At 41.4% G+C, this 27,065-nt stretch overlaps 1 protein-coding gene across 4 annotated transcripts in view; it reads left to right on the plus strand.

Moving 5' to 3' along the window:
- LOC137564049 (transcription factor ETV6-like) overlaps positions 1-27,065 on the plus strand; it is a 169,495-nt gene that overhangs the window by 65,221 nt on the left and 77,209 nt on the right. For 2 of the 4 annotated variants that reach the window (XM_068277349.1, XM_068277350.1), the window contains exon 2: positions 18,503-18,638. In XM_068277349.1, the coding sequence (XP_068133450.1) occupies positions 18,503-18,638 (136 nt within the window). Of the gene's footprint in view, positions 1-15,216; positions 15,359-17,121; positions 17,138-18,502; positions 18,639-27,065 lie in introns of those variants that run through there. The other 2 variants (XM_068277351.1, XM_068277352.1) reach the window with 2 other exon arrangements.

Genomic DNA, 27,065 nt, shown 5'->3' on the forward strand with positions numbered 1-27,065 from the left:
TTATACAATATATAAAAGATTCCTGTGTACATATCAAATACAGTCACATCAGATGTGTACAGTATACCTGATTTTAAAATTATGGTGACTGCTATATTGCATAAGTAACTTACCGGCATTGGTTTATTTCCTTTTTGTGGACTAAGCACTGCTATTACTGTATATATGTTATTTATGATGACTATCTGTAAATAGAACATTTTATCATATTTTCTCTTTTATAACACTTGCCTGTCAGTCCTACTGATCTCTTTGGCAGCAGTAGTGGCTGAATCACACACCTGAAACAAGCATGCAGCTAATCCAGTCTAACTTCAGTCAGAGCACCTGATCTGCATGCTTGCTGAGGGGCTGTGGCTAAAAGTATTGGAGACACAAGATCAGCAGGAGAGTCAGGCAACTGGTATTATTTTAAAAGGAAAAATCCATATCATTCTCAGTGTAGGTCCCCATTAAATTGTATTAAGGGTCAGAGGTGGTTTTTGTTTTTGTTTTGTTTTTTGTTTTTGTTTTTTTCTCTGACTCCAGGTACTCAAAAAAAATTGCTGCAACTGACGACACAGCCATATTTTCTCTAATGCGAGGGGATTTTTGAACTTTAGATATAACTGATTCACTGACCCTTGCTACAGATTTCATTGGTCTCTAGAGGCATCTGAACTGCGCTGGCCCCGGCACTTGCGGAGGAGGAGATCTGCCTCCGGCTACTATAGGTTAAAAAAAGTAAAAGAATCTTGTCTGTTGGGGGAATTTCCCAGGCGTGCCCAGAGCAGATTCCAGCTGGGGATGCCACGCTCTGAGGCTGTTTGTGTAAACACTGATTATCTCACTGGATTGTCTTCAATTTCAACTCGTGTATGCTACAAAAATGTTAGTAACATTAATGGTCAAAACTATTTACAAGGTGCTCTGCGAATGTTAACTTTGCCTTTATACTCGCTATCATTATTAACTAAAAAATTAATCTGACCAAATAAAATCATCATTTGTATCTCTTATCCCCATGTTAAAGTGAACCGAGCACCTTTTTTTCACTCAGGACATTTCTATAGCACATGAAAAATGTATGCCGACTATCTGTTTCATTATTAAAATAAACTTTAATTTTACCTTGTATTTTACATTCAAAGTTGTTAAATTGGCCTGTTTGAGCAGACCTGCTGACCGTCCCCATCCGCAGAAAGTTCAGTAACCTCTAATTGTTTTATTGTGCTAATTACCAAGAGGTAAACCATGCCTTTCATCAGCAAAGGGGGTGAATAATTAGGAGTGTGTTTTCAAAGCATGAAACAGATAGTCGGCATACATTTTTCATGTGCTATAGAAATGTCCTGAGTGAAAAAAAGGTGCTCGGTTCACTTTAAGTCATTCCCATGTTAAGAGGCCCTGTTCACAGTGGTCAGATGAGTTGCAGAATAATTCTGCAAGTTAACTCACTGCCCATACAATTCTATGAGCCTGTTCACAGTACTGCGTTGTATCTGATTGTGTTTATAACTTGCCACGTGCAGGTTTTGTATTAAAGTCTATTTCCAGTCTCCATTGCAGTTCACAGTCCTAACATATTATAACACATATTATAATATTATGCAAATATTATGCAAATTATATTATGCAAATTATAATATTATGCAAATTATGCAAATGACCACATCGCAGTGGATCACAAAATTGGCGTCTGGAAATGCATCTGCAGCACACAGCTTGGCTTGTGTTATGACAGAACCTGTCGGACCATGGAACCACTGCAAGCCTGTGAGTGGGCCCATTGTGAAAGCATTGCTGTGTTATTGGCGTTATAATAGACTAACGCACCTGCATGGCGTGAACTTATCCCAATTCTTTGCTGTACATTGCTCTACAGACTATTTTTTAACAAGTTACTTCACTGAGGCTCCCTTTACAGTGTTGCTTTGAGGTGCGGCTTAACAGGCACGTTGAAATGCGGTTTTCTGCTATGCACCACCTATACGACGCAAACAGTGTGGTATAACAGTGTGCTGCATCTCAGCGCACTGCATACAGTGTGTTGCCACAAAAGCACGTGGTGCCAATAAAGCATACTTTTCATTTACTGTGCTTCACTGTATGCAACGCAACACATGGAAAATGTGCAGCACGACTTTGCTTTGCATCCCTGCTTTTACAGGGAACACCTTGCCCACTGTAACTATATATACACTGTACAGCGCTGCGTAATATGTCGGCGCTGTATAAATACATAATAATAATAATAATAATAATAATAATAATAATAATAACTGTCCTTCCCAAGGATCACAATCTATATGTCCCCTCCACCATCCAGTACCAGATTTTACCAACTGGTATGTATTTGGGAGGACACTAGAGAAGCTGAACAAAATGGAAGGATGAACAAACTGTAGACAGATGGTGTCCTGGCCAGCAATGAAACCTGGGACTGAAGCACTGCAAGGCGAGGGTTTTATGCACTTACCGTAGACCTCTTTAACGTTGCACGTTATAAAATATTATAACGCAGAGTAACGCACAGCAATACTAAGTCTGTGCAGCATTCACAGTGCACACGTTGCATTAATGTGTGGCGTTATTAGAAATTGCTGCATGCTGTGCATTTAGCAATGAATCTGCTGCGTTACTTGTGTTGCACATGCTCAGTAATGTATTTTTTTTTTTTTTTGTTCCGCATGCGCCGTTTTCGTTCCATAGCAAATACATTTTCTAACGTGCGACTTTAACGTTGTACTGTGAGTGTATATGCGTTGCGTTAGGACCGCGTTGTGCGACCTTAGCGTCACATCAAACGCAACGTCCTATTGTGAAAGTAGCCTTAAAGGGAACCTAAACTGAGAAGGATATAGACTTTTCCTTGTGAAATAATACTAGTTGCCTGGCTCTCCTGCTGATCCTGTGTCTCTAATACTTTTAGCTACAGCCCCTCAAAAAGCATGCAGATCAGGTGCTCTGACTGAAGTCAGACTTGATTAGCTGCATGCTTGTTTCTGGTGTTATTCAGACACTACCACAGCCAAAGAGATCAGCAGGACTGCCAGGCAACTGGTATTGTTTTAAAGGAAATATCCATATTCCTTTCAGTTTAGGTTCCCTTTAAGCCTGGTACGCACTTTCAGTCAAGATTGGCCAATGACTAGCCAGTTTTACCACCTCCTTGTAGTACGAAGGTCAACAGATTTTGATTACTATGCCAGATTCTGAATACTATGAACATAATGTGTGTAGGTAAGCTCTCCTACTACATAGAGGGGGTAAAATCGGCTAACTAAAATTGAAAGTGTGTACCAGGCTTAAGCCAATGTTCAAGAACCTTATTTGCATTCTCTCTGCAGACGGTGAACACTGCAGACTAATTTAGTTATTTTTAATGCTTCTTTAAAATGCCTTCATTTCTACATTTTGGTATGACCCAGGTGTATGTTATGTTTTATGTTCTGCTGTTTAAAAAAATAAGTATATTTTCATTTTTTTTTTTCCCCTGTATTGCATTATGTAACAGTAGCCGCTACTCTGTGTCCAACTGATAGTAAACTGAATAATGCTAACAGCTGTATGTTTGCTGTTCTCTGATGTGCCTTTTCTCTCCCCGGTTGGGCACCTTTCACACGTAACTGAATTAGTGTTTGCTGTACATCTAATGCAAGTCAATGGCATTGCATTTGACTTGTGGTGTTGTGAATTTTCTGCAGAAAAAAAAGCACTGGGTCCACAGTTCGAGTCCCAGCCAGGGCACGATCTGTACTGAGTTTGTATGTTCTCCCTGTGTCTGTGTGGGTTTCTTCTGGTCACTACGGTTTCCTCTGATACCCCAAAACATACAGTAAATTGCCCCCCCCCCCCCTAAAAATTGGCCCTAGACTATGATACATACACTACGCTATATATACATATACATAGACATATGACTATTGTAGGGACTAGATTGTGTGAGCCCCTCTGAGGGACAGTTAAGTGACAAGACAATCTATTCTGTACAACACTGTGGAAGATGTCAACGCTATATAAAAAATTTAATAATATCGCATGAGACTTGATTGTGAAATACACTGCAAGTCAATGGGAATTGCGAATGTTAAGTTAATTATATGCAATTCCATGTAAACGACCGTCATTGCTATGCACTAAAATTGCACAAAATGCAGAAATGACAAATGCAAAAAACGTAGCGGGAAATCGCAAGGATAAGTGTGACGGCTGTTTAAACTGCAGTCTGGCTCCTTTTTTGCTGCCTGCAGACTTTTTTTTTATATGTTGCTTGAAGAGTAGGCATGGTCAAGAAGATGCAAGTAATTTTAAATTCAGGATTATATAAATTGTGTATGCAAACTCATGCAGCTTTCAAATGGACTGTATCTCATTGATCATCACTATTGAAAATCATCAGCTACTCCATTTGGTCACGTTCCAAGCTGTAGAAATTTCCCCATAAAACCCATATAATTTGCATCAATTTTGAAATGATTAGCATTCCATTGATTTCATCTACTCTCTGTTGGGAGGTCTGTTCACTTTGAGCTCTTCCTCCCAACAAACTTAACCTTCCTTAACCAAAACCTATCATTGGCTCCGCTTCTATTAATTGACTTGGCTGTGGTGTGTTGTTGTCACAGAAAATTCAGACAACCCTTTTGGAGCTTATTTAAATTTCCTGCTGCAGCTAATGTGACCAGGTCATATGTAATACTAACCTACATCGTTACACAATCATGGCCAGAAAGCATTGTGTCAATTTCAGATCAGCCACCACACACCTTTTGCAAATGAATGTGTGCCAATTTGTGGATCTTGCACTTGTTTTTTACTTAAAGAGAAACTCCGACCAAGAATTGAACTTTATCCCAATCAGTAGCTGATACCCACTTTTACATGAAAAATATAATGATTTTCACAAACAGACCATCAGGGGGCGCTGTATGACTGATTTTGTGCTGAAACCCCTCCCACAAGAGGCTCTGGTACCGTACGGTACTCTGGGCAAACTGCCACAATGTAACAATGACACACACAGGAAATGGCTGTTTATAGCTGTCTGTTAAAGCCAGAACAGCTACATAATCTGCCCACAGTAACAATGTCACCATGTAATACATGTCAGAATGTGAATCTGGGAGAGGAAAGATTTTACAATGAGCAAACTCTGACTAAATCATGTATACATAATTATTGTAAAAATTAAGCACCTTTTTATATTAAATTATTTTCACTGGAGTTCCTCTTTAATCTTTATTAAAGATATTTTTTTATTTCAATAACCGAGTAATATAGGGGGCTTTAAAGACAAGAATATGGAAATTCGACACTGCTTATGTTCAAATATCGAGAAGCAATGATGTCAATAGATACAGCATCTTAGGTATACTCTAACAGTAAATATTAACCTTTTAAAATAACAAAACCTAAGGCCCCTTTTACACTTATTCAGTTGCTCTCAGTTATAACTGAAAGAAAACTGATTTTCAAAGTAATGCCCATGTTTTTCTATGGCACCTTTCACACTTAAAGAGGAACTCCAGTGAAAATAATGTAGTAAAAAAAGTGCTTCATTTTTTACCATAATTATGTATAAATGATTTAGTCAGTGTTTGCTCATTGTAAAATCTTTCCTCTCCCAGATTCACATTCTGACATTTATTACATGGTGACATTGTTACTGTGGGCAGGTTATTTAGCTGTTTCTAGCTGCTCTGTCTGTTACAGACAGCTAATAACAGCTATTTCCTGTCTCTGAACATTGTTACATTGTGGCAGTTTGCCAGCAGTACCGCGGTATTCAGAGCCTCTTGTGGGAGGGGTTTCAGCACAAAATCAGTCACACAGCGCCCCCTGATGGTCTGTTTGTGAAAATCATTGTCTTTCTCATGTAAAATGGGGTATCAGCTACTGATTGGGAAAAAGTTCAATTCTTGGTTGGAGTTTCTCTTTAACACGTTTTAACTGAAATCTTCTTCCCAATGCACTGCTATGGAAAAAAACGCACACTAACTCATACCAACTGATTAAGTGTAAACGGGGCTTAATGGCACACGTGTTAATGATAGTAACATGAAATTCTACATGTAGCGAATACGTGTCCTAACTAGGCGTGGCATGTCGGCACATTCCCCCAAATGTCATTAGGAATTTAGCATCTTCTATTCCATTGTATCAACTCCTGGTGATATTAAAACACAAGATATCCTTTTCACATACTTGTTGTAGACTGTTCAAAACTTTGTTGAATTCTTCTGATTTGATAAATACATTCCAGAATGACCAAGTCTTGCGGAAGGCCTCAGAGCTATTCAGTGCAGTGTGGGCCAAGTCTTCCATCAGTTGTATGTGGTCAAGCTCTCTTGCCAATTCTCCTGAGCTTGGGAGGGAAGTCTATCATTTAATATGTGATACATTGGACTTAATGTATGCTTTCAGTGACCAGTCCTTTTGGTGTAAAAGATCTACAATTCTGGTACAAACAGTGTCCCTTTCAGTGACCGGTGTCATGAACCGCATGGGCCGGTCCTTGATTGGGTCAATCGCTCAGAGTCAGAAACTCGGTCTTGCTGTCGCTTTGTGCATGGATGCTCATATGTGGATTCACAATCTATGAACCGACTAGCCGAGAGGAGTGTCCTGACTCCAAAGGATTCACCACACACGTACAATTCAAAGGCTTGCCACCACATGAGTCAGCACATGACTGTAAATATATTAGAACACTGCGAACACTATAAGTTAACCCTTAGCTGTATGCAGGGATCGGCACCAGATCTGTCTATCTGTGCCCGATTCAAACATACCGGTTATAAATACAAGATACTCTAGAACACAAGGTAACGTTTTCAGAGGAGTAAGTACAATTGTGTATGTTCAGGAACAGGTCATAACCGTAAAACCAATTAACATATAACCACAAAGCTTAAAATAAAAGGGAATAATTGTGAAAGGTTTACTTAGCCGAAATGCAGTCTGTGTGGGAATATTTCCTTCTGGGAAAAGAAATGCAAAGTCCTTGGATTCAGAATCGTAGGCCTTTAGGTATATTTTTTGTAATCCAAGCAGATGTTACAGTTCCAAGATGGCTGCCAACCACAAGGTCCTCTGGTTAGCAGCAGCAGACTCTCGTGCAGATGGGATTTGGAGGACTGAAGTCTGCCTGCTGGCAATGTGCTTTTGATGAAGCTGGTTTGGGGGTGTGGCAAATGACAGTCCACCTCCTCCTAGGAGGATTTTGAGCTTAAATTGTAAAACACTGTAACTCATAAACTATACATGTCGTATGTAGGTGGATAGCAGATTCATACTTGTCAGAAAATACCGAATAATATGACATCTTGCATGAGTGCGTTAGGCTGTCCTGTCACCGAGAAGGGTCGTACACCAATAACCGGACGGATTATGGTTATGAATTTTATATCAGCACATTAGGCAGATTTTAACGAATAAGACTATATTAATTTCATAGCTGTGCTATACACGGTTTTCATTTAACAGGCCGAAATCATAAACCATATGCATTTAAATCTGTTCCCCAGCAGTGCCTCTGTGTCTGAGCTCCGAGTGGACCCCTGTGGAGCTAGCTTCCTTTGGCTTCTCCTGGATGAATGCAACTTTTGGAGGTGTTAATTTTCATCTAAGCATGACCAGCTAGAACAACCTTTGATGTATTATACCAGGCTAGGGTTTCACACCCCTTGGCTAATTAACAAGTCACTGGCCAGCAAGGAATTCTTTTTGAACAAGTTAAGTAAACACACATGCCTTCACTGGTCAACAAACATACTTCATGAAAAAGAAAAAATGTCATTCTACGCTGCTTTGCGGAACAATACAGAATCGCTAATCGTCCCGACTTCCGTATCATTCATGACAACCGTTTTTTAGAATCTCTCTACCTTTTTACCAAAACTCTTAAAGGAAGGGCAGGACCACAGTATATGCAATAATGTACCTGTGGCACTGTTACATTTCCAACACTTGTTATCTTTATGGCAAGGCAAGATATGATGTAATTTAAAAGGAGTAAAGTACCACTGCAACAAAATTTTGTAAATCTCCTGTATCCTGGATGACAAGGAGGTTTTGGGTGCATAGATACAAATTTACCCCTGTTGAGCAGATGAGGACCTTCATATCTCCGACTCACAATTGTTGAAGGGTGATTCTAGCTTTGATTGCATAATAAATAACATAGATTATATATATAATATAAAAATATATACCGTGTTTCCCCGAAAATAAGACCCTGTCTTATATAAAATTTTGCACCAAAAGATGTGGTAGAGCTTATTTTCAGGGGGTTTCTTATATTTCTACGAACGCACAAGTTCCTGTGCTGTGTGTCGTCCTGCCTTCCCCACTGTGCCACCTCTTCCTCTGCTGGATTCAACTCTTGTGCACTCCTGTGTCTCCTTTGTACCTTCAGTGTCCTTTTGGTGTCCCCCTCTATCCTCCTATGTCATCTGTTGTGTCCTCAATGTCCTCCTGGTGTCCCCTGAAATCCCCCTGCAACCTCCTTCCCCCAGCTCTATGCTGCTGACCCCCCCCCCCCCCCCACACACACACACACACACTTCAGCCTATGGGGAAGAAGTATGGCACTCATGTTTCTGGGCTCCAGTAATAAAACAAGTTGCCATACATTTTTTTTTTCCACTTACTGCAGCTAGGACTTACTTTCGGGGTAGGGTTTATATTTCAAGCATGCTTGAAATTCTTGCTAGGGCTTAATTTCAGGGAAAGGGGGTATATACTGTATATATTATATTCTCATGACTCACAACGAGGGTGTGTTAGGGTTTCTGTTATTTAATTGTAAATGTGAGGCAGTACGGTGACAGTCACTTCAATAGGCAACTGTTGCAGCAAAATTGAGCCTGTATGCAATAGATCTGCCTGCAGAACGTTCTTGCTTCAAATAAAGGTAGCCATGCATGTAGCAATTTGGCTGTACGATCATTTGATTGGATTATCGAATCGAGTGTGTTCCAGTATGCCCAATCGATGAAAAGTTGCTGATATCATGTCGAATCGACCAGCTTAATTGATCGAATAGGATACAAGATATCGGTCAATCACAGAGGAATTGACTACTGTTCACGTCATTCAATCGACTTTTGCATTCAGAGCATAGAGACACAACATCCATCAGATCGATTTAGTGAAAGTGAATCAAGTAGGATATCGCCTGTAGTGTGTGGGTCGCTAGTTGATCGACTTTCGATCAACCATACTGAAGTAGATTCCTTAATAAAGTCTATCGCTTTATTGATTGAATCAGAATCGCTAGATGTATGGCTATCTTTAATCTGAAACAAATTTGTAGCACTTCTCTGGATGGTTTGATAAACACAGTTCCACAAACTTAAAATATTGAAGGTAAACTACTCTGATGCAGAATAGAGAGTCAGGGATCTGAGGCAAATTTTACTGAACTACGTTGACTGCTTCCTTGAAGCAAGAATGTACTGTCTTATATATTGGGCTCAACACTCTGCAGCAATACTGAGGCACTGCTGTGTTATTTCCACTAGACAGGCATAAACCAGAGTGTAAATATACAGGGAGTGCTGAATTATTAGGTAAATGAGTATTTTGACCACATCATCCTCTTTATGCATGTTGTCTTACTCCAAGCTGTATAGGCTCGAAAGCCTACTACCAATTGAGAATATTAGGTGATGTGCATCTCTGTAATGAGAAGGGGTGTGGTCTAATGACATCAACACCCTATATCAGGTGTGCATAATTATTAGGCAACTTCCTTTCCTTTGGCAAAATGGGTCAAAAGAACGACTTGACAGGCTCAGAAAAGTCAAAAATAATGAGATATCTTGCAAAGGGATGCAGCACACTCAAAATTGCAAAGCTTCTGAAGCGTGATCATCAAACAATCAAGCGTTTCATTCAAAATAGTCAACAGGGTCGCAAGAAGTGTGTGGAAAAACCAAGGCGCAAAATAACTGCCCATGAACTGAGAAAAGTCAAGCGTGCAGCTGCCAAGATGCCACTTGCCACCAGTTTGGCCATGTTTCAGAGCTGCAACATCACTGGAGTGTCCAAAAGCACAAGGTGTGCAATACTCAGAGACATGGCCAAGGTAAGAAAGGCTGAAAGACGATCACCACTGAACGAGACACACAAGCTGAAACGTCAAGACTGGGCCAAGAAATATCTCAAGACTGATTTTTCGAAGGTTTTATGGACTGATGAAATGAGAGTGAGTCTTGTTGGGCCAGATGGATGGGCCCGTGGCTGGATTGGTAAAGGGCAGAGAGCTCCAGTCCGACTCAGACGCCAGCAAGGTGGAGGTGGAGTACTGGTTTGAGCTGGTATCATCAAAGATGAGCTTGTGGGGCCTTTTCGGGTTGAGGATGGAGTCAAGCTCAACTCCCAGTCCCACTGCCAGTTTCTGGAAGACACCTTCTTCAAGCAGTGGTACAGGAAGAAGTCTGCATCCTTCAAGAAAAACATGATTTTCATGCAGGACAATGCTCCATCACACGCGTCCAAGTACTTCACAGCGTGGCTGGCAAGAAAGGGTATAAAAGAAGATAAACTAATGACATGGCCTCCTTGTTCACCTGATCTGAACCCCATTGAGAACCTGTGGTCCATCATAAAATGAGAAATTTACAAGGAAGGAAAACAGTACACCTCTCTAAACAGTGTCTGGGAGGCTGTGGTTGCTGCTGCACGCAATGTTGATGGTGAACAGATCAAAACACTGACAGAATCCATGGATGGCAGGCTTTTGAGTGTGCTTGCAAAGAAAGGTGGCTATATTGGTCACTGATTTGTTTTTGTTTTTGAATGTCAGAAATGTATATTTGTGAATGTTGAGATGTTATTTTGGTTTCACTGGTAAAAATAAATAATTGAAATGGGTATATATTTGTTTTTTGTTAAGTTGCTTAATAATTATGCACAGTAATAGTCACCTGCACACACAGATATCCCCCTAAAATAGCTAAAACTAAAAACAAACTAAAAACTTTCAAAAATATTCAGCTTTGATATAAATGAGTTTTTTGGGTTCATTGAGAACATGGTTGTTGTTCAATAATAAAATTATTCCTCAAAAATACCACTTGCCTAATAATTCTGCACTCCCTGTATGCATGCAATATGAGGTGATAGTGGTGCCCTGTATAGTTAGTAAAAGCAGTTCTGGGACACTGTCACCTTATATTATAAGTGATTGATCTCTAAATGGGCATAGCCTAATCCTGTTGAGAATTGATAAATCAGTTTACATCACTTCCTAAAAGATTCTTGCTGAATATTATTAAAAAGGAACTGTCGCAAAAATCTTAAAATGTCAAACACATGCAAATCAGAAGTAGGTTTCTTCCTGAGTAAAATGAACCATAAATTGCTTCTCTCCAATGTTGTTGGCTTTACAGTAAGTAGTAGAAATCTGATATTACAGGTTTTGGGCTAGTTCATCTCTCCATAGGGGATTCTTAGCATGGCCTTTTATTCTTTATAAAGACACTCCCTGGAAAAGATGTATACAGAGATGCTGACTAGCCTCCCTGCTCACCGTACACTTTTTTGGCAATTGGACAGAGCAACTGCCATTCACTAAGTGAATTTTGAAAATAAAGAAATCCCTGTGAACCCCCCATGAGGAGTTGGGCTACTCCAAAATCAGTTCTGTCAGATTTCTACTACCTACTGTAAGTGACAGCAACATAGGAGAAAAGTAATTTATGGCTCATTTTACTCTGGAAGAAACATACTACTTAATTGTATGTGTTTACATGTATTTGAAATTTTAAGATTTTCGTGACAGAGGTCCTTCAAGGGTACTTCATCTAGGCAGTTGATCTCTGGACTGAACACTGAAATGGTTACTCTTATGGCCACCCACTGAGTATACCTAATAAAGGCTTATTGGGGCAGAGAAGTGGGCAATATATCTGAGGATGATGATTGGGATGATACATTGAGCAGTGTTAGTAAGGGCTCTCCTCCTCAACCAGACCGCTTGATCTACTCTATCTCTGTATACTATACAGGGCTTTTCTCACGCCAGTATGCTTTGCAAAGTTTAGGGCACAGGCAGATGATCTTTGTCATTGTGTTGTGCAGGTCGCGGCATCTTTCTGCATATGATCTGGTCCTGCCACACAGTGAATCCATACTGGTTGCAAGTATATAACTTTTTTGGACTGCCAACAGTGCTGCTCGGATACCACTTTTCACTTTCTAGATCTAATTCGGATCCAGATACCCAGATATCTGATCCGGGTCTGATATCAGAGTTTTTAAAATTTTCCGATTCGGATTTCCGACCTCAGTTTCCGGCCAGATTTGGATATCCGGATAAGAAAACCGGACGTGACCTGAAAAAGGCAAAAAATTCTCTATCTCGTTCGTTCGTCCAGAATCCGGATGAGCACCACTGGTTGCCAATACTTGTTTACTGAACTTTATTCTCTGATACAGTCACAGCTAAACATAAAAAGCAATTTGTGATCAAAGCATTGCATGTGGCGTGCAAACTTACTAAGTGCTGGATAGCAGCCACAGACCCTTCTTGCTCAGACTGGATTAGATTAGTTAATGTAGCGCTCCCTTACTGGAAAGCTATCAACATAAGGATGCCACCCCCCCCCCCCCCCCATTTGGTCAATGTGGCTTAATTCTACGCCTACACAAGTAAGGTAGTCGTGATGTCTGCTAGCTATCCTGGTCAGTTGTAGCCTGGGAGACTGCACTATCCCACTATATTGGAGGGTGAACTATCTGGTATAGATATTTTAGACAAATGCACGTGTCTCAAGTTCCGCACCAGCTTTTCCCCACTTATTGTGCTGTTTGCTTCGCAGTTGCATCCTTAAGGCTACTTTCACACCAAGACGTTGCGTTTTAGGGGACGTTATGGTCGCATAACGTGCCCCTAACGCAACGCCTGGTGCTCTTGGATGTGGACATCAGAGTGAGCCGCGTTGTGCAGCTCACTCTGGTGTCCGCGATGCGCACTCTTGGACGCACGCGGCATCACGTGGTCCCGCCAGCCAATCGCCGCACAGAGCGGCGCTCCAAGAAGTAAACACTGCACGTCACACCGTGCAGTGAATATTAATTAGCCATGTGCCTGGCCGAGGAGGAGGAGGGAAGATCGCCTCCTCCAACACTACTGAGCATGTGCGCACAACATAGCATGCAGCACTTTCAACTTTCAACACTGTGAACAGCCCATTGATTAATCATTGCTATGAGTTGGGATGCGTTACAGGCTGCACTAATGTGCGCCTGTAACGTCTTACTGTGAAAGCAGCCTTAAAGGAATACTTAAGGCAAAAAAAAAAAATGACATTTACTCACCTGGGGCATCCCTCAGCCCCCCGAAGCTGGATGGTGCCCTCGCAGCCCCGCTCCGATCGTCCTGTCCCCGCCGGCGGCTACTTCCGGTTCGGCAACAGCCGCCGACAGGCTGGGAACGCGGCTGATTTTCCGCGTTCCCAGCCGCTGCTATCACCCTCTATGCTGCTATAGCGTATATATAGACGCTATAGCAGCATAGAGGGTGATAGCAGCGGCTGGGAACGCGGAAAATCAGCCGCGTTCCCAGCCTGTCGGCGGCTGTCGCCGAACCGGAAGTAGCCGCCGGCGGGGACAGGACGATCGGAGCGGGGCTGCGAGGGCACCATCCAGCTTCGGGGGGCTGAGGGATGCCCCAGGTGAGTAAATGTCATTTTTTTTTTTTTTGCCTTAAGTATTCCTTTAAGCAAGCCTGTAGTGAATAATATATGTTGATGTGACAAGCACTTGGCCCTGTTTGGGTTTGGGCTGTTTCTATGTTACATTTTTGTTTTATACCGACTGTATTCTTTCAGTAAACTTGACATTTAAAAAAAATAAATAAAATACCACAACTTCTAGGAGCTCTCACTGCCTCTTGTGACAGTCTCTTTCCAAAAGCACCCTACATGGGTCAATTCATTCTCAGTGTGGGCTGTCTCTTGGCCTCCCTGTGCTTTTCCCCATAAACCCAACTGCATCACCTGTTCCCTTCAGACATATTAATTGTGCATGCATTTGAGATTTGAAGCAAATCTGCTGCAAAACAGCCTAGGAGTGGGGCTATTGCTAAGATCAACCAATCCAATTCCTTCATCTGAAAATCTCCAATCTCTCTTGCACTGACTGATTAATTTGCCCCCGTATGGAGCCCAAGGCCCTTATCCTATTAACTTTTTTTATATTATACTAAATTATACATTATTACTTTCAGAATTTCACAATTGAAAAAGTAACTTATTTTGAGTATTTTCTTGCATGGTAGGAAAGGTATTTTATTGGTAAGGTTTGAAAATATCTCCTTGGAGAAAAGGTAATAGGCTATGGGCCCACGTCTCCAGATGCCCGTACTGCAGAGAAGGTACAGCACTACTGGTTCCTGAAACAAAGATTTTCTAATCTGGACACACACACACACACACACACACGCACACGCACACGCACACGCACACGCACACGCACACACACACACACACACACACACACACACACACACACACACACACACACACACACACACACACACACACACACACACACACACTCTCACTCTCTGCATCTATGCTTTTTCCCTCCCCTGGACTACATCTACAATATATACCTGTGTTTTGTGTTGTTTTGATAGTGACATCATGAGAGGAACCAGGTTGGAAACATCAGTTGTTTGTGGTGTATTTGCAGTTTTTAAGTTCCACAGTATTAACAATTCGACCCTTGTGAAATGTATATTCTGCTTGGATAAAAATACTGGAAACCTATTGTGAGAGCTCATTTCTCTCTAAAGGCAGCAGTCATCTGTGTCTTTATACAGTTGTCTCCTTTTTCTGCTTAAACTGCTGCTTCCGTCTACCTGTGATTCTAGGTGACTGTGCAGAGCTGTTTGCCGTCATTCTCTGAGGCAATTGGGCTTTTCCACGTTGATTCACACTCCGTCCGACCAGTTTGGTTGGTTTCACGGCTTCCGCTCTGCTCTGGGCCGGATCCAAAGCCCTATGAGATGTACAGACTCTCCCAAATATATGGAAAGACATTAACTCTTCTGTGACTCGCCAAGATTCACAGTTGCAAGATGGGAGGGAGAAGTGAGCAGGAATGGTGTTGGAGGGGTTAATTGCTTCTGTAGCAAGTAAGAGTGTGACAAAGGAGGAAGAGGAGATTTGCACAGAAAAGAAGTAGGGACAGCTTCCAGAGGGAAGTAAAGAGAGAGAGACAGACACTTTGCAGGGTGAGACTAGAGGTGGGAGGGTCACCAGGAAGCCAGGCTCTGACGGGTGACAGGAAGGAGAGAGGGAAACCAGAAACAAGGGACTGATAAAAGGACATGCGGAGGCTCGTGGAAGGATGGAAGAAAGTGGTAAGCTGGCAGAACAGGTGATTTAGGAGGAATGAGCCGGGCAGCCTGGGGAAGAAGAGGTTAACAGCATATCTGATTAAATTTAAGTTAATAAAGTTTTTAGCAAGGAAGGTTTGTTATGGGATCTTAACTTCAGCCCAGGCAAAAGCAATTTTCAGAAACCTCCAGGATGGTGAGGGCATGTCAGGAGGGTTTAGACCAGTGCAGGGAGGGGGAGACAGCGGTGGGGCAGATATCAGTCAGGGTGTTTCTTTATATAGCTGCCTTTCCCCATACTCCTGGCAGCAGCTGTTGCTGCAGTGATGGGATGCCAGAAGAGCCAGTTATAAATGAAATTATCTAACTCTAGTGAAAATGGGCCAAACGCAAGCAATGGTCGGTTAAGAAAGGGCAATAATAGCAATGAGGGATTAAGAAGGGGCAAGCACGATACAGTACTATGTTAACACCATTATTGCTGATCCTCTTGTACATAAAATTACATTATTTATTCAAGCTTTTGCAATGAGTCTGTACTATTATTTTGAATACATTAAAAAAAAAAAAATTATAGTTGACCTTTTAAGTCTTCTTACAAAGGTTTTCTAGAGTTGGAACTAAAAAGCAATCTCTGCAAAACAGAGATAAATGTCTTATAAATATTCATAAATTACTGTCACATCTTTGCCAGGTGGACGAGATCCAGAGCCAGCAGCACAAAGGTGTGCCATTTTTAAGAATGTTTACCCATATTTTATTTTTTTCTTTACTATATTCAAAAAGATCTTTTTTAGATTAGTTAACAGCAATTTGGTGACAGGTCAAATGGATTATAAAATGGGTTAGGATAAGGCAGTAAACAATCAGAAAATGTAGTTAATATAAATACAGAATGTATATGTATTTAACCATTCTATAGCATTCATTATTAAAAAGCAAATGGAAAAAGTGTTTTTTCTTGTTTTTTTTATTTGTTTATTTTTTTTCTTACTGTTTTTCAATATAAAGGCGTATGGCATTTCTGGTAGAAATTACACAACTGGGTTTTGTTTGTTTGGGTTTTTTTTGTTATTTTTTTAATTTTTTTACCACCACATCATGTGATACTTTTGCGTTAGGCATACAGTACAATGAAAGTATGCCTAACTACCTCCGTAAACATACACGTAACCCGGTTAATGTACAGCATGCTGGGTCGAAACCCACCGCACCACACTTTGTGAAAGCCCCAATAAGGTTATCACTGCATCTTGCTGTGATGTCATAATATTGACCATTGCACCGCAATGTAAGGAGTTCTTGGGCGAGACTCCCTAACACTACTTTTGCCTACTGAGTGCACTCTGGTGGCTGCCTCGCAAGCGATGTGTCCAACAGAATAAAAGTGCTATACAACTACTGAAACTATTATTAAAATATATTTGTTTACACAAATGTATTGTGTGTCTAATATAAATATATACACAGGTGGTCCCCTACTTACGAACTTGTTCCATTCCGGGAGCTTGTAAAGCCCCGTACTCACCGCCCAACGGGCCCTGCGACATCCCCTTGACGACGATCGTCAAGCAACTCTTCTTCCTGCCGGCGGGTATGCATGACATCACGTGACTCTACACTACGGGAGCGAATGAGACTTCAAGCAATTGCGGTACTTTGCGCAGGAGTCATCGGGGATCTTAGCGATCCGAGCCATCGTTATTGTGACGCTCTCGTGGTTGTGTGACTGTACCCACGTCATGATATTGTGGAAACGACTGGTGCTCAAAAAAAGTCGGTCGTCTGGAAAATCATAACGTGGTACATGGCTTAAGCTGATTCCAGTGTTAAACATTGTGAAATATGGATAGATTTACTTTTGGACATATAGGCTATCATTCATAAAGCATTTCCGCATGCGGAAATGCTTAAAACAGCTGACTTTACCGAACACTTAGCAAATTCGGCATTCATAAAGGCTCTTTCCGCATGAAAAGCTGACATTACCGAGCAGAGCGACAAATCACCGCCTTGTGCCTCGTAACAAATGTAGCAAAATGTTAATTCATAAAGAATTACGCAAGCAGTATGAGGACGGGAAATACCGCTCCCTCTGATGTGGCGATAACAATGTTAAGTTAATGTAGAGACAGACCTCCCAGGCAGCTGCAGTAGAGTGGAACACGGAGAAATGTATCAACTCCGCTGCTTCCTGTGCTCCCGCAAGCCTACCGCCTGCCTACCGACAGCCTAGTTCGGGGAATCACCCCACTGCTATCGCAACTGCATACATTTTTATGAATGAGCAGCCAGAAGTCTAAAACACCAACAGCGGTGTTTTCCCGCACAGATTCTTTACCGACCACACATTTATGAATGATAGCCATAGTATAAACTTTTGTTTTCTATGTGCTTTTAAAGTGCTTTACACTAATTATAGTAGTTTATATGATACTGTAACATTTAACAAAATTATGCAATAACAGTATTGTATATTTTGTACATGGAGACAAAAATATATATTCTATTATCTTACTGGTTGAACTTGCTTGGTGGGCAGATGTCCAGTTTTAATTTTTTGGAGCTATACCTGCTGTTGATTGCCACCTTTTTTATACTGTATGTAAACAAGACTTTTGTTTTTATTTCTGCGTAGTAAAATAACTCCCTAATGAACAGCAAGAATGATGGATGAGATGCAATACTTTTGAGTTGATGTGCATTTTTTATGAAAATTGGTCCATTTTCAAGCTGCATAAATTTACTCAATTATGAATTCTTTGCATTCTATTGATCCTCCCTGTTAAAGCAATGGACTCTTTAGTCATATCTTAAACTATGCCTCTGAGGGGTTCATCTAATATCCCTATTGAGGTCTAATGCCAATTTTAAGGAGAAAAAAAATCAATCAACTTATCAGTGTTTTGGGGGAGTATTCTAGTGAAATAGTGTGTGCGATAATGAATTAAAAAAAATGGATACAAAAAATAAAAATGTATATTAAACATCCCATAGGTGAAGCTTTTACTTTTTTTTTTTTTTCTCATTTCTGTAATTTTTAGATGCAGTTTTTTAGAAATAATTTCATCATGTTATTCATTTGGTGTCTGTTGATGAATGTGAGATATGTATGCAACAATTGGATCTCATTATATTTCCCTGTCTTCTCTGTTTTGTATATTACAGCAAGAACCAATCTCGTACTCTCCCCCGGAGAGCCCAGGGCAAAACTGTGCCACGCCGTCTCCCTCCCCCCTCCATGTCCCGGGGCCACGTGCTTACAGGATGAAAGAGGAGCCCGTCGGGCTGCCAGCGCACCTGCGTGAGTACAAACTCCTTCAGTTACAGAATATATCTGTGTTCTGCTCCCTGAATGTCAGGATTTCCAGGAAGGCAGCACAGGCTGTGGTGTAGGGAGCAGCAGACTTCAGTTGTGTTTAATTTCTTTGACAGTTTAGTAAGAAACTAAAATGAATTTACTGTACAGGCATAATTCAAGTATAATTAACTTCCATTATGTATATATTCCTTTTCCCAGCAACAAAGATCTATGCTTGGATAAAGGGGAGAGGAAATGCAAATTTTTACATACTGTACATGGTTAAAGTATAATTCCAGCCAAATGATTTATTTGATTATTAAAAACTCTGCATTGTCTGTCTGAATTTCAAGGTTTTACAAAAACTGCAAAGTACCTCCTGAAGCCTCTAACTCAGTCAATCTCTTCCTTTTTATTTCCTGGAGGAACTCTTCTGAATCTATTTGGGCCGCAGGGACCCATTACATCTGATCAAATAAGTTCATTAGATCTATTTTACCCCACTTCTCCCTCCAAATAACAAACGGTGATGCTTTCACTTCTGCAGAGCAGCACGATTAGCCCCAAATAACACATTCGGTGATCATTACCCCAATAGTGCAGCCAGCCATAATTTTCCCTCCTATGAAAGTGTGGCCTATACCCTTTATTTAAACAAGTTTGCTCCCTTTTTAACAAGTTTGGCCCCTGTTCTCCTCTTCTTCGTGTTCTTTTGCACCTTTTTTATGCAGTTTCAAAACGAACTGCGTTGCAACAGACAATATCAGTGCATCGTAAACGTAATGATAGTCCTACGAGGCTCTCACTTTGAGTGTGATGTGTTGGAATGTGATGGGTTCCGTCCAGATAACAGTGGATACACTTGCATTACAGGATGACGTGCACGTTTACATTAGAAGTGGGATATACTTTCATGGTACTCTATGCCTTGCTGTATTGGCACACTGCACCTTCAAGGTGCGATGTGACTTTTTGGCAATGTTGTGGTGCAATTCAGGTGTAATTGTCATGCAACCGATTTCAAATAGTATATAAGGAGTCTTATACTACTATCTAAGGGCCTCACAGGGCTGCTTAGGGCTTCTATCTGGGGTGTTTCACATGACTACCTAATATCACCATGTGGGGGGCACACACTACTATCTTAAACTTGTCTGGAAGCTACACATGGCTATTTAGCCTTAACAAAGGAATGTTAATACTGCAATCAGAGGAGCTCACATGGCTGGCTACTTATGATTTCTGTGGGATCCTCCCATGGCTACCTAATGCTACTATCTGGGGAACCTTGCATGACTACCAATTGTAAAAATTTGGAAGGCACACGTAGATACTAAATACTAATACTGGGGACATCTGGCTATAGAATCTGTGCATCTAGGGGCACATGGCTACAGAATTTCTATATCTGGGGGCACATGGGTACAGAACTATGTGTAAGAGAGTTTATAGCAGGGCTGTGGAGTCGGAGTGGAGGAGTCAGAGCAATTTTGGGTAGTCGGAGTTGGAGTCAGTGATTTCATAAATGTCGGGAGTCGGATGATTTTTGTACAGAATTCACAGCCCTGGTAAGTATTAGACTAAGGAGTCGAGGAGCCGGAGCCATTTTGGGTACCTGGAGTCAGAGTTTGAGTCGGTGGTTTCATAAACTAAGGAGTTCGAAGATTTGTGTACCGACTCCACAGCCCTGGTTTATAGGCTTGTAAAAAGAGGGGAAAAAATATGTACTTTTTGTTTTTTACATCTAAAGTGTAAACTTTTTATAAGAAAACATCTAAACATACAAACTGCTTACAAAAAGATATACAAATTGGAAAACCCGTGTGGGAAGTTAACCAATCCAAACTAAGCAAGCTCAGATCAAGAAACCATTCACACAGTAAGATTGAACAAGCCCAGATCAAAAAACCCTTTCACCCAGCCACAGGACAGTCCTACATACAAATTGCATTAAACCAAATGTTGATTTAGCTTGTAAATTGCAGGATTGCAACTGTCTTCAGAATATTTACAGCTATAGGAACAGACTGCTCTTAGTAGGCTTTTTTCCTAATGCAAACAGAAATTGTGGCTGCATACAAATTGCATTATTTCAACAATTTCAAAAGCAACATTGCATGTGAGTTGCTTAAAGTAAACCAGGGACCAAATAGAAAGAATCAATACTTACCCAGGGCTTCCTCCGGCCCCATAAGCACCTCCTGAGTCCCTCGTCATCCTCCTTCAGTCTGCCATTCAGCCGCAATCACTCGTGGTAACTGGTTCAGTCGCGTCAGTCTGGGTTTTCTGCGCATGCTCAGAAGACCCCGACTGACATGACTGAGCCAGTTACAGGGGCTGATTGACGCTGAACAGCAGGATGGCGAGGGACTCCTATGTGCTTATGGAGCTGGAGGTACTTGTAAGTATTGATATTTTTCTATTATTGGGTCTCTGGTACACTTTAAGTACTTCTAACTGCAGATCATGGATTAGATACATCCAAGTTGTAAATCTCCCTGGAATAATCCATTAGTATCATCTTTTCATGCAAATTATATCATAAAGGCCCATACACACGTCTGATTTTTGCGAACGACGGGTCGTTTGAACGTCCCATCGTTCAGTCGTCCGCACGCCAAATCAGGCGTGTGTACAGACTGTCGTTCGCGTGATAAGACTGAGTTTGAGCGATCCGCCCGGCGGATCGCTCAAACTCAGTCATATCACGCGAACGACAGTCTGCACACATGCCCGATTTGGCGTGCGGACGACTGAACGACGGGACGTTCAAACGACCCGTCCGCGAAAATCAGACGTGTGTATGGGCCTTAATGGTGAGGAGATCATGGAATATCTATCTATCTATCTATCTCATCTTTAAAGCAATGGAGGATTAGCCATGCTATGCCAGGAAAAAAAACACATATATAAGTAGACAAATACTTGATCTACTTACATAACATGTATTATACTGTCCACGTTTTGATTTCAGTGAATTCTAGATATAGTGAATTCCATATAGTAAATTAAGAGAATTCTGTTCCTGGTGGGAACCATGTCTTTTGCCCACAGATGAGGCTAAATACTGATGTCATTCTTCCCTTAACTTTTCTTTTCTCCTCCAATCACGGAGTCACCTCAGCCTTGCTTGTAAACACAAGTGAGCAGGGGATTGTGTTTCAGATAAGCAGCCAGGCTGGGAAATAAAGGGAAGAGGAGGAATATATTATAGATAAAAAGAACCCACAGCATGCAACTGTTTGGCACTGACTACTAAAGGGCCAGTGCATCTTAAGTATGTGATAACTCCAAATCATAACAGCAGAAAAACTTTTGAAAGTATTGAATGCAGGATTAGCATCTTTATCACTTAATACACTCAGACCAGTTGCTGTTGAAATTTGATTTTTATGGTGACAATACCACTTTAATAGATGTGCAACGTTATAAATACAAATCAAAGTCTGACAGGTGTAAAAAGCATATTGCATTGCAAAAAGCATATTGCAGTAGCGAACGGTTGTATCCCTCCATCCATGCAAACTGGGTGCAGTGTAGGTGATGGTATGGACATCAATGTTCACACTCCTCTACGTAATGCTCACAGTCATCTCTAAACTGGTGCACTCATGTGAGAAACATTGGGAACCCATCCACAGCCTGCATAATAATTTACTCTGTCAACAAAAGACAACTGGGGCACGTTTTTTGTTTTTGTTTTTTTCCTTTCTAGGGACATCTGTGTACTGTAGTGTTGACTGAACAAATATTTTTAGTAAAGCAGTATTTAGCTGTATGAAATTTTAAATCAAATTTGAAAATCCGTCTCTGCAAAAATATAGTTACCATTGTAGTTTTTCTGATTTGGTTGCATGTAACTGCTCAATACTGATTGCTTGGCACACCAAATTGTTTGGATTTGTTAAGCCTCAAAGCACAACCTTAATCCAGGATTGAACTTCATACCAGTCAGTGATAATTTTTTTTTTGGGGGGGGGGGGGGGGTGTTATTCGCAAAAAATTTACCGAGTGTGATTTATGTTCGATAAAAGTACGGTTAAACAGTCGGTAATCGTTAAATGTGTAACTTTGCAGTATTTGGTCTGTAATACGTGCGGAAATAAAGCTTTTTTTTTTTTTTTTTTTACCATTGTAGGGCAGCCCCACATGCTTACCACCCATTACACAGAGACAGGAAAGCCTGTCACATTTAAAAAAAGGAAAACCTATAGAAATGCACCCTGTATGTATATAGAGAGTTTAGCCTGTCTAATTCCCCCTCATTTGTGAATAATAACTGTAATTTGAGCTCTCAGCTTTGCTGTTTACACTGCCCACGTTGCGTTACATTGTAACGCAGCAAAGTGCTGCATGCTGTGCGTTCTACGATGCTAAGCCGCGTTAGACTGTTTGCACATGCTCAGTCATGTTGGGGAGGAGGGGAGAGCGGCCGGGCACATGGCTAATTAATATTCACTGCACTCAGTGACGTGCAGTGTTTACTTCCTGGAGCAGCCGCTCTGTGCGGTGATTGGCCGGGCGGGACCACGTGATGCCGCATGCGTCCAAGAATACGCATCACGCACGCCAGAGTGAGCTGCACAACACGGCTCACGCCAACGTCCACACCAGAGAGCACCAGGCGTTGCGTTAGGGGCACGTTATGTGCCCTATAACGTCCCCTAAACGCAATGTCCTGGTGTGTAACTAGCCTTAGAGCTCATTCACAGTGAGAGCTTTTCTGAGCGCTTGTGATTTTAGAAGCTCTTGCTAACTCACATAGGATACTATGTGAGTGTTCACACTGGAGCGATGTGATTTTGTAAAAATCCCCCATAGCGTTGCATTAGCAAGAGATTTTAAAATCTCTAGTGTTTAAAAAGCTCTTGTAGTGTGAACGGGCCCTGAGGGCCCATTCACTCTTGGAAATGAAAAACGCCGGGGATTTTTGCCGGCATTTTGCGAGAGTGATTTTTACCTCGCTTTCACGCGGAAAAATCACTGGACAGTGCAGCGATTTCTCCACAATCGCGTTTAGCGCTTCTATAGCACTGAAACGTGATCGCCGGGAAATCGCCTGAAAATGGTGCAGGCTACATGTTTGCGTTTCACGATGTTGGGCGACTAGTGTAAATCGCCCAAGTATGAACGGGCCCATAGGGTTTTATTACACTAGCGCTTTCAAAAGCGCTAGCATTTGAGCGTTTTGCCGATATCTCCGGAAAAACGCTCCAGTGTGAATGGGCCCTTAGGGCTGGTGCACACCAGAAGAGCTTTTCTAAGCGTTTTCTGATTTTTAAAAGCTCCTGCTAATGTTATCCTATGTGTGTGTTCACACTGGAGCGATGTGATTTTGTAAATATTTCCCATAGCAGTGCATTTAGTGAGAGCTTTTAAAATCTCTAGCTTTTAAAAAGCTCTTGTGGTTTGCACCAGCCCATAGATTGTTTTTGTTGTGATAAGTAGTAATAGAGTTATAGGCAAATGAATGGCAGGAGCACTGACAGGTGAAAATTGCTCTGGTTTTTAATGGGAAAAACCCTTGGAGGTGAAGTGGTTAAACTGTTAGTGTCAACTGTAAGGCATGCAATCAGGAAATGGAAGGCCACAAGCACAGTTGCTGTTAACCACCTCCCGACCGTTGAACGCAGGATGGTGGCGGGAGAGTTGCTCTCTCAGGTCTCTGCGACGCCATATGTTGCGAGTAGAAGGATTTGATTGGAGCTCGCACGAGCGTGCCATCCCATCAACAAATACAGCAGGGCACAGCGATCAGCCTGCCAGCAGTCACCTTATGATCTTTAAGATGACAGTCTCTAATTTTGTAAAAATAAATACATGGGATATCTTGTGAGTGTTGCAAAGACAATGGGGGCGTATATACATGAAGCGGGGTCTGCATGTGGAAAGCGGTGGGTGGATGCACACAAAAAAATTGTTGTGGAAGGGGGGAGTAACAAAATATAGATTTTATCCTGACACATGGAAAACCTAATGTGCACCTGAACTCTGCATATTTGGGTTTTTTTGTTTTTGTTTTTTTAATGCAAGTGATTTGTAGTTTCTCCTGGTAAAGTCCCATTTCTCAGATATCTTTACTTCCTCTCTTTTCTATTCTTTCTTAAAGGACACCAGAAGCGAGAGTGATATGAAGGCTGCCATATTTATTTATTTTTAAACCATTCCTATTGCCTGGATGTCCTGCTGATTTCCTGCCTCTAAAGGTGGGTACACACATCAAAGTCTTTGAAAAATGAAAGATCACAGACCAATTTTAACCCCTTCCATGCAGTATGAGAGCCATACCTACACAGTCTATTCTATTGAGCTGAACTCCCCATCAGATAAAAATCTTTGCATACATTCATAGTCTATGATATCTGCAGATCTCATATACACCTTGCTTAATGGACACTCATCTGCAGATCAGATCCACCAGGATGAATCTTTGGATCTGCAGATGATTGTCTGATCTGCAGATGAATGTCCTTTAAACAAGGTGTGTATGCGATCTGCAGGTATCATAGACTATGAATGCATTTTGCAGAAACTGATTTTTTTTTTTTTTTTTTTTGCAGGAACTGATTTTTTTTGCAGAGACTGATCTTTTGCCTGTGTACAGTATATTTCTGTACAGCATCTTGCAAAGACTTGTATCTGATCGGGAGTTCAGCTCAATAGAATAGACTGTGTAGAGTATGCTCTCATACTACGTGAAAAGGGGTAAAATTGGTCTGTGATCTTCATTTTCCAAAGACTATGGTCTGATGTGTGTACCCACCTTAATACGTTTAGCCAAAGACCCTGAACAAGCCTGAAGTTTGACTGGATTTGCTGCATAGACCTGATCAATGTAACTGGTACCAATGCAGCATGAAATGGGTTAAAACTAGATTAAAAAGGAGGTAGTTGGTGGATTTACCTGCAAGAAGTCAGACTTGATTAGTTTAATATCAAAAAACTCTTTTTATATAATAATAAAAAAAAAAACTCAGATAAAAAAGCTGTTTGTTTGTTTTTGCTATTAGACTAATCAAGTCTGACTTCTTGGAGGCAAGTCCACCACTACCTCCTTTTAATCTGGTTTTAACCCCTTTTATGTTGCGTTGTCACCTCTGTTACGTTGATCAGTTCTGTTCTTGTTATCGGGTTCCCCTTTTTCCATACCACAGAGAGCGACTTCTTAAAACCTGAGTGGGGTCAAGTCTAATCTCCTGTAGTCTCTTTGTTGGTAACCCTGTTTTTGTGAGCATCATTCTTCTTAATTTACGGACTAACCATCCTTTGCAGTACATGCTTCACCATATCGGGCTCTCAGTTTCCCTTGTCATTATTTGGGATTTGCTACATGCTTTTTCCAAGTCACACTATGGATGCATGCAGGATTGCCAGGCAACTAGTATTGTTGAAGAGGATATAAATATAGCAGCCACCATATTCCTCTCACTTTAGGTGTCCTTTTAAAGGATCACTGTAGTGGATAATATTGCAACCAAAATATCAGCAGGACTGCCAGGCATCCTTCACTATAGTGTCCCTTTAAGTTCGTAGAAGGAGTTGATTCTTTATGCGGGACGAAGGGGGGCAATGCAGACAATGTTATCTCAGAGAACATGGAGGTAGATGTTAAAGGACCACTGAAGTGAGAGGTATTTCGAGGCTGCCATATTTATTTCCTTTGAAAACAATGCCAGTTGCCTGGCAGCCCTGCTGATCTTTATAGCTACAGCAGTGTCTGAATAACACTAGAGAAACAAGCATGCAGCGAATCTTATCAGATCTGACAATGTCAGAAACCCCTGATCTTCATATGCTTGTTCAGGGTCTATGGGCCCAGAGGCAGAGGTTCAGCAGGACAGCCAGGCAACTGGTATTGCTGAAAAGGAAATGAATAAGGCAGCTTCCACATACCACTGTAGAACGCCATGAGTTTCATGTTCTGTAAACTTTACATCCCTTAGCAGCATATGGAAGACCACTCAGTGCACCTATGATTAAGCACTTGCCCACAAGCAACTAAAACTTGCTCTTACCAATCCTGGGCAGTGGTCCTTTGCCTACTGGACTGATCAGGCTTTAATGCTAGGCATACACTGCTCGTTTTTGCCGCTCTAGTCTCCCGCTTGATCGTTTCGCCGCTGGATTCTGCAGTCAATTCTCTTATCTTCCGCTCGTTTTTCTTATCTTTTTCCATTCACTGCTATCCAGAATCGAGCGGTGAAACAATCGGGCGGGAGATCGGACATGTTGGAAATTATCTATCGAGCCATCTTAATGGCTCAAAAACGAGCCGTGTATGCCCAGCATTAGGCAAAGGTAGCTGTACATTTGGCTGTAAGTATCTAGCATGCTCCATTTCTGTAAGCCAGTTGTCAGAAATCCCGGGCGCCTCCAACTAGCTTTGATGACACAATTTACAAGAGCTCAGATCTTGCGGGACATATATTT

Source organism: Hyperolius riggenbachi, chromosome 3 (assembly GCF_040937935.1).
Source record: "Hyperolius riggenbachi isolate aHypRig1 chromosome 3, aHypRig1.pri, whole genome shotgun sequence".
Classification (NCBI taxonomy): Eukaryota; Metazoa; Chordata; class Amphibia; order Anura; family Hyperoliidae; genus Hyperolius; species Hyperolius riggenbachi.